Source organism: Triticum aestivum, chromosome 7B (assembly GCF_018294505.1).
Source record: "Triticum aestivum cultivar Chinese Spring chromosome 7B, IWGSC CS RefSeq v2.1, whole genome shotgun sequence".
Lineage (NCBI taxonomy): Eukaryota > Viridiplantae > Streptophyta > Magnoliopsida > Poales > Poaceae > Triticum > Triticum aestivum.
In genome coordinates, this window is record NC_057813.1 from 738,677,127 (window position 1) to 738,686,501 (window position 9,375).

General features: G+C 43.9%; 1 protein-coding gene across 1 annotated transcript; it reads left to right on the top strand.

Annotated features, from left to right (window-relative positions):
* The first annotated feature begins 3,687 nt into the window (after positions 1-3,687).
* On the top strand, positions 3,688-8,067 carry LOC123162610 (ATP-dependent zinc metalloprotease FTSH 1, chloroplastic). Its single transcript, XM_044580377.1, has 5 exons — positions 3,688-4,985; positions 6,649-6,895; positions 6,983-7,166; positions 7,293-7,464; positions 7,670-8,067. Exons 1-5 carry the CDS (start codon positions 3,744-3,746, stop codon positions 7,889-7,891), a joined length of 2,067 nt encoding a protein of 688 aa, XP_044436312.1. The 5' UTR covers positions 3,688-3,743; the 3' UTR covers positions 7,892-8,067.
* The last annotated feature ends 1,308 nt before the right edge of the window (positions 8,068-9,375 follow it).

Below are 9,375 nucleotides of genomic sequence, written 5' to 3' on the forward strand. Positions count from 1 at the left end.
TGCATGTTGGCCAGGTGTTCTTCCCCCCTTCAGGAAAATCAGGTACCATCTGAATGAGTTTGCTAGTAGGAACTATTCTAGGACTCCTTAAGAACTATTCAATCTCACACACTCCAGCCTTAGAGTGACTGTTGGGAGGGCCTTTGGAGCTCTTAAGAATAGGTTTAAGATCCTGGATCAGAAGCCATTCCACCCTTACCCTACCCATGTGAAGCTTGTTCTTGCATGTTGCATCATTCACAACTGGATCCTGCAATGGGGAGTTGATGAATTTGTGCCGGAGGAGGATGATGTGACTCCTGATGAGGTGATCAGCCCCGGCCATGGTGTGAAGGCGTTCGACAACGAAGCATGGAAGAACAAAAGGTTGGAGTGGACTCAGGCAATGAGGGACAATAGAGGTCAGATAAGGATCTGAAGCAGAAGAACAAGAGGAAGAAGAAGAAAGAGGCAGCAGCAGAAGCGAGGAAGAGGAAGCATCACATAAGCAGCAGAGGAAGAGGAAGAGGGAGCGCCTAGTTAGCATCACTGAATTATCCACGCCGGCTCTTACTAACTTGTACTGTCATCTGCTAGTAGCTAGGATAAACTGCCATTTGTTTCCTAGCTAGGATAAAATAATGTTCAGTGTGCGTGGTAAGATCACCATTAGTGAGAAGTGGTGATCACATATTTAGCCGTTTGCAACCAAACAACGTGTTTGTTTAACAACAACGACGTAGGCTACCAAACAATGTGCTGACTAGTTTATTCCCTCATGCAGAAAGCCTAATGCAGGCAACCAAACTACATGCAAATGTTGGTTTTTAGCCTACATTTTCCCAACCAGACCCGACTGGGACAAGTATGAAAAATGCTCTAAAACAGAGATGTGAACCAAACGCGCCCTTAGTCCACCATGTACTTTTTTGGCGAGATAAACCTCCCATAGTGTTGTACGCTAGCTAAATAAACAAACCATTACTCAAGCTTGGTCAATATGATGTACTCCCTCCGTTCCAGTTTGCAAGTCCTGCGGGTATACCTAGGTTGTCAATTTTATCATCCTAATATAAACTATATAACACAAAAATTATAGTAGCATTTGAAAATAGAACATCTGAAGTTTATTTTGGTATATTTTCTGTAATATATGACTTATATTAGGTTAGTCAAATTGACGACTTAAGGGTACGCGCACGCCTTGTAAACTGAGAGAGAGGGAGTAAAGAATATCAAATCTACTATATCTCAATAGTTAGCCCCACTACTAGATTTATCTCAACATGCGTGCTTCCACATCACCTTAATTATTTGTGCCCATATGATCAAAATCGTTTGACCTTAGAAGTCATGCATGTACTCATAAGTTACACTTCTTGCATTAATACATCCATGCAAACCATGCCACTTCATTAAGTCATGCATGTATTTTTCCGAGAGAATTAACTCATCAATGTTAGTCACAAATTAGATTTTTGCGATATATATATATATATATATATATATTATATATATATATATATATATATATAGGTAAAATGTTAGGGGCACCTAGGTGTCTGGGCACCTAGCTGGTTTTACGTTAATGCGTCGTGGATCCAAACCCATTAAATTTTGCATGCAAGACTTTTCCATTTATGATATTTCCCTTCCAAAGTTAGCACGTATGCATTTGTTTCTAAATAAATACACACATGCATAACTTCCCTTGCGTACATGATCTCCATTTGATTCTTTCCAAAACAAATGTATGTACATACAAAATCAATATACTCGAATGTGAAATATCCAGAATTTTGAGGGTACAGACTATCGTTCCAATATACTTCGAAGGTATGTACATATACCCAATATATTAGTGGGTGCATATATATACTATGCATGAGAATTGCGCATGCGTACCCTATAAAAGGTAGTACTGGTCTAAGCATGTACCTTACGGAAATTATATCCCAAAAATGTTGCGTATGTCAAAAATCTGACATTTAAATATTGTAGAGAGAAATTTATGAGTACATACCCATATTATTTTTTTAATTATATTCTTATATTACTAGGGACATAACATTATAAATAGTGTGTAACATGCTTTAAATAGCCTAACGAATCAAACATCATATAATAACCTAATATTATATTTTGTATCATATTCTCGTACATAGAGACATGCTCGAGATTTCAAATACATACTAACGAGATACAATGTATATACCCAAAAATATCATGGGTATGCAAATATCTCAAAATATGTTCAGTATGTGCACAAATCTGGTACAAAAAATGATAAACTCTTTTCTAGTACATGTATTCTCGTTCAAGACATACCCGTAAATGATACTCGGGACATACCCAAAAATGATATGCCCCCATAATATAATTAAAATGTGGTATACTCAAAAGTTATATACCCAATAACATTATACGCGCATGTGATCTCAACTTTAATATGCAGTGTCAGTTGAAAATATGTCAAAGGTAGGTATATATACCTAAGACGTCTGTACATGTATATGTATAGTATACACAAGGACTGCACACGCATACCTCATAAAAATACTAAGGTTGAATGTATATACCTTGAGAGGACTTTCCATTCTTACGTACAATGAAATAAATTAAGAAGAAATTGTAGTTATCACTTTTCTATTTGACGCATGACATTAAGGCACATAAATCATACATTTATTGTTACTTACCAATTATTTTCATACAACATATATGGAAGGTGCTTAATATATTCGCACCCTTCATAATCTGCATGCATCAGGCTAAGATCCAACGGTCACGGTGTAAGGAGCCTGGGCACCTAGGTGTCCCAAATATATATATATATATATATATATATATATATATATATATATATATATATATATATATATATATATATATATATATATATATATATATATAGTTTATGCTTCAGATCAAATATGATGTCACATTAAGCCGACTCCGAAAAGTTTCTCCTTTTATGCATCATTTTGTGACATACTTCATATGTATTATTATTAAACGAAGAACACTCTTATGTTTGTATTTTCATTTTTTTATTTTTGAAGTGCTTGTTGATGCGTTTGTTTTAACGCGGTTCCTACAGGTACGCAACACATGGGGTATCATCTAGTTTCCTAAAGTTGACCAAAAAAAGAAAAGAATGCTACAAGTAAAAAAGGGGAAACACATGGAGAGAGGGGACAGAGGAGAAAGAAAAGAAGATCTTGAGGAGGAGTGAGTGTGTGAGTCCTCCCTTCCATCGGTGGAACTCTCTCGTTCAGTTCTTCTTCCACGGCCCCAAGCCTCACACCTCACACAAACTACCAAACCCCCATTTCCTTCTTTCTAGTCCAAACAAACAAAAAAAGACCATCTTAATTCTCACCCTCACAAAGTAGGCAGATGTCCCTTTGCACCTACACACTTTACTGACCATGTTAGATTGTGATGGTTTCCTCAATGAAAATGAAAATGGATTTGTTGCATCCAAAACATGATCAATCATCATTTTGTTCCCTAAAATAATTTGTTTCCAACCATGGTGATCAAAATTATGATAAATCAGGAGCCTCTCATTTTCAGTTGGTCAGTCGGTGAGAGTTGCTTGCAGTGTGGGGGTGAAGAGGTTGGGAGAATTGGTCGAGATATCACAGCCCCAAAGCCATCTATGGCCGCCGTCGCCTCCACGTCCACAAAAAACCAATCTTTCCCTTATATCTCCTCCTCCCCACCCCAGACTCCGCCGGTGAATCACCGAGCAAGCAGCCATGGCGCCCCCTTCCCTCTCCTCCTCCCACCTCCTCATCACCGCGTCCCTCCCCAAGCCCTCCTCCATCCGGCCGCCGCGCCTCCCGGTCTCCTCCCGGCCCGTGCCCGCCCTGCTCCTCGCGCTCGCCGCCTCGCCGGCCTTCCCCGCCCTCGCCGTCGATGCCCCCGCGCCGCAGGAGGCGGCGGCCCCGCAGCTGCAGCTGCAGGCCGAGGCGCCGACGCCCGCCGCGAACCCCTTCGCCGACACCCTGCTCACCGCGCCCAAGCCCGGGTCGGCGACCCAGGCCGCCGACATCCCCGACGGCGGCCAGTGGCGCTACAGCGAGTTCCTCGCGGCCGTCAAGAAGGGCAAGGTCGAGCGCGTGCGCTTCTCCAAGGACGGCGGCATGCTGCAGCTCACGGCCGTCGACGGCCGCCGCGCCTCCGTCGTCGTGCCCAACGACCCCGACCTCATCGACATCCTCGCCACCAACGGCGTCGACATCTCCGTCGCCGAGGGCGACGCCGCGGGGCCGGGGGGGTTCCTCGCCTTCGTGGGGAACCTGCTCTTCCCCTTCATCGCCTTCGCGGGGCTCTTCTTCCTCTTCCGCCGCGCGCAGGGCGGGCCGGGCGGCGGCCCCGGCGGGATGGGCGGGCCCATGGACTTCGGCCGCTCCAAGAGCAAGTTCCAGGAGGTGCCCGAGACCGGGGTCACCTTCCAGGACGTCGCCGGCGCCGACCAGGCCAAGCTCGAGCTGCAGGAGGTGGTGGATTTCCTCAAGAACCCCGACAAGTACACCGCGCTCGGGGCCAAGATCCCCAAGGGCTGCCTGCTCGTCGGCCCGCCCGGGACCGGCAAGACGCTGCTCGCCCGGGCCGTCGCCGGGGAGGCCGGGGTGCCCTTCTTCTCCTGCGCCGCGTCTGAGTTCGTCGAGCTCTTCGTCGGCGTCGGCGCGTCCAGGGTGAGGGACCTCTTCGAGAAGGCCAAGGCCAAGGCGCCCTGCATCGTCTTCATCGATGAGATTGACGCCGTCGGGAGGCAGCGTGGTGCCGGAATGGGTGGGGGGAACGATGAGAGGGAGCAGACCATTAACCAGCTGCTCACGGAGATGGACGGCTTCTCCGGAAACAGCGGTGTCATCGTGCTCGCCGCGACCAACAGGCCGGATGTGCTCGACTCGGCGCTTCTGCGGCCAGGGCGGTTTGATCGGCAGGTCACCGTCGACCGTCCGGATGTCGCCGGCCGTGTCAGGATCCTCGAGGTGAGCAATCCCTGCTGCTTATCATACTTGTGAAGAATTAATTATGATTGCTTTGCTTAGTTCATACTGTTCTGAATTCTGAAAACCCAACCCATAAACTTGATTGCTGCCATTGCTGCTATTCTCTGAAGACATAATTGCTGTCCATGAATGTGGAAGGGATACTTACATTCTCGCAGCATGATAAACTTAGTTTCAAGTCTAAACCTTGAACAGTTTACCTGATATGTTTCATGCCAAATGGTTAAATTTTCAGAAATGTTTGGGTATAACTCAATCTCTATGTTGAACTGGTGTAGATAATCACAACTACAGTTCAACTTGCTTTGATAAAGCCAACTGAAGGGTAGCTTGCCATATGGTTTGCCAGTATATCCTTAGTAGAGTTGGAGCTTTGTAGTTAACTAGTCTATCAGCTCTTTCTCGAAGAACAAAATTATAAAGAGAAATTCATTCAATCGTCGAATCAAGGTGATACAACCACACTGAGTGCAAACCTGGCCTCTTGATAAAGCACTTTCTTGCATTGTTGCAAAAACAACTCAATCTCTTTGACCTTACATTCCTAATGAGTACTGATTATTTTGCTTAGACAACTAATTTTATCAGTTTTTATGCTTTTTCGATTTGCAGTTGCTCATCACTTCCTTAGTTTACCCTAGAGATCATTTTCAATTTCTTGCTACTTACATACTTTGTCCAAAACTATAGATCTTTACATAACTAGTTTGGTCGGCATTTCTAGGCTTTAGTTATGCACTTGTTTCTTACTCCCTCCGTTCCAAAATAGATGACCCAACTTTGTACTAACTTTAGTCATCTATTTTGGAACGGAGGGAGTACTTTCTTAGTTTAACTTGAGCTAAACAAGTTTTGATCTCAGAAACATCACTGAGTGTGGTCCGAAAATGAACTCAGTGGGTCATCATCTAAAACTATGAATTGATATCCAAAATTTCTTCATAATCTGTTCCAAGCGGAATATGAATGCAACCTAACTTGATCTTCCTATAGCTAACTAATATGAACAAGATATACTTTTTTTTTTTCAAGTTGTTTCCTCAGTTCTGTAAATCACAAAATTGTCACTAGTAATTTATCTGTGCTTTCGGTTGTGTATTTATCATTTCTATCGAAGTTATTATTTTGGTAACTAATGGCAAAAAATCTGCACTATTATCAGCTAAAATCAATTGCCAACAATCCAGTTCAGAATGGGTATGACAGGTAGCAACTAGCAAGTTAACAACACAATGTGCATAACTTTGAAAGTTTAAGAGCATGTAAAAATGCATTTCAAGATGTTATGTATTGTTGTACAGTATAATAACATCAGGGTGGAGAAAACTTTCGCTTATTGCCATATCTGGTCTAGACCACCTAAGCCTCCTTTAAATTATTTGTATCTGTCACACTTTTAAGTACATTACTTCTGTAACACGGTTCACCATTCTACCGGGTGTCTGGGTCTACGACTTCATATTTAATCGTTTATCAACCCTGGCTGGTGCATAACAGTAGGAATTTTAATATATTATAAGTTCTGCTAACCTTCTAGGTACAAGGTGTGCTGAATTTTCTTTGGCTTCCCCTGCTTGATGAGTTTTATTGATCATATTAGTTGTATGCTGCAGCTTACATATCATTTTTTTTCATCTAATAGGTTCACTCCAGAGGAAAGGCATTGGCGAAGGATGTAGACTTTGATAAGGTTGCCAGAAGGACACCTGGTTTCACCGGTGCTGATCTTCAGAACTTGATGAATGAGGCTGCCATCCTTGCCGCTCGTCGTGATCTGAAGGAGATAAGCAAGGACGAGATCTCTGATGCTCTGGAGAGGATCATTGCTGGGCCCGAGAAGAAGAATGCAGTTGTTTCAGAACAGAAGAGGAAGCTTGTGGCTTACCATGGTAATTTTTTGTGACCATCAGTTGTTGAAATCATCTTGTGGAGTGCACAGGTTCCTAATATGTGTATGTAAACTTTTGGATTTGCAGAGGCTGGACATGCCCTCGTCGGTGCCCTGATGCCTGAATATGACCCTGTTGCCAAGATTTCCATCATTCCTCGTGGTCAAGCTGGTGGGCTCACGTTCTTTGCTCCAAGCGAAGAGAGGCTCGAGTCTGGGCTGTACAGCAGGAGCTACCTAGAGAACCAAATGGCTGTGGCACTTGGTGGCAGGTGCGTTATTTATTTATTTTGTGTGTGTGGAAATTGTATTTATTTATGCATCCACTAGTTACTGCAACTTTGCACTGTGTTGGATGTCTTGTGTGCTAACAATAACATGTATAACCTCTTTTGCAGGGTTGCCGAGGAGGTGATCTTTGGGCAAGACAATGTGACAACCGGGGCATCCAGCGACTTCATGCAGGTCTCACGTGTCGCCAGACAAATGGTTGAAAGGTTTGGGTTCAGCAAGAAGATTGGGCAAGTCGCCATCGGGTCATCTGGTGGAAACCCTTTCTTGGGCCAGCAGGTATGCCGCCAGTAGTCCAATACGATGCGGGTAGATTGTTTTGTCGAAGGTCTATTCAAACTTGAAAGCAGTGACGAAACAAACACTACCATTTCCTTTTAGGCCCAGTATCTCACCTTCTCGGAAATTAATGTCTGTCACCGGCTAAAGCAAACAGTTCTGAATACTAGTAACCTGACATTTCCGCATTGTGTTTTGGCCGCAGATGTCGAGCCAGAAGGACTACTCGATGGCCACGGCGGACATCGTAGACGCCGAGGTCAGGGAACTCGTGGAGACGGCCTACTCGCGCGCGACGCAGATCATCAACACCCACATCGACATCCTCCACAGGCTCGCCAACCTCCTCATCGAGAAGGAGACCGTGGACGGGGAGGAGTTCATGAGCCTCTTCATCGACGGGCAGGCAGAGCTGTTCGTCGCATAAGTCGACTCGCCTGTATGTTTTTCGGTGATTACACGAGGGTCCAACTTGTAGGAACCACATTGATCTAGTAAAAATGTTCTTTTCGCAAACATGTTTGTATAGTTTCCTTGTAAAAAAAATGCCTGTACTGACACTGAGCGCGTCGATTAATACGAAAATCGTTGCTAGTTTTTGCCTGTCTGCCTGTTCTGATTAAATTCACAACTTTTTTCAAATATGAGTTTAAGATTTTTCTTTGAATACATGGTCAATATTTTTTTCTACTTGTTTAACATTTTTTTAAATGCTTGGATTAAAAAAATTCATTTTTTCACACACATTATGTATTTATTGTATACATTTTTCTTATACATGAGAAACATTTTTTTCTATACACATTAAATATTTTCAAATGCTTGGTTAACTTTTTTTCGGAATGTTTTATGTAATTTTTTTTTGTAATACATTTATTTAGAACATTTAAACAAAAGTAAAAAAAGAAAATAAATGAAAACAAAAACAAACAAGGGAAAAAACAAAAAAACTGAAGTTGTGGCTTCCCGTGCGCTGGGCCAGCCCGTCTTGCGCCTCCCTTCAAGCGAGGCCTCGGTCTCGCTAGAAGCAATCTATAACAGCAAACTAATCAAGGGGTAGCCGTTCGCGTAGCCTTGCAGGAGTCACTTTGGTAGGCCGAGAGCACGCCACTTGGTGTGCTGTGAACCACTGTTACGTCGCATGATGGGCGCTCCCTCATGGTTTTTTATTTTATTTTTGTATGCGTTCAGGTTTTAGATGATTTTTTTTCGGGTTTTTGGTTTTCACCCTGTTTTGGAGAAAGCATGATTTCTTAGCGGAGAAAAAGGCGTTTTCCCCTCCCGCAGGAGGCGCAGATTTGCTTCTCGTGCAGGCATAGATACGCTTCCACGAGAGGCACCGTGCCTTCGAGAAGGAAAAAACATGTTTTTCTTTTTTTTATTTGTTTCCAGAAGAGGCTCAATTTTGCTTCTCGTAAAGGCATAGGTTTGCTTATGCCAGAGGTGCCTCTCGGAAAGGCAAAAATGCATTTTCTTCCTTTTGCTTCCACGAGAGGCTTAGATTTGATGCCGCGAGAGGTAGAATTGTGTCTTTCGGAAAGGTAAAAAAGTTTAAAAAAATCATGCTTTTGGCTTGGTTGATTTTCCTTGTTTTTGTGATTTTTTTATGAAAACCTATAAACATGAGATCTAGTTTCAAAGATCTAGGTGTTGTGTCTTGTGTGGCGCCCCCTCCTCATGTATATATAGGTGTGTGGGGAGGAGGGGAGGCAGCCTATGGCTCCACAAGTGGCCGGCGGCCACCTAGGGCTTGCCCTAGCTGCGCCCCCCTTGCCTTTCTTAGGCGCGTGGGAAAGGCAAGGGAGGGTGGCGCTCCCCCCTTTCCTTTCTCCCATGAGGAGGGAAAGGCAGGAGGGGCCAAGCCTTCCCCTTTCCTTCCCCTAGGGTCGGCCAGCCAGGGAGAGGGGGCGC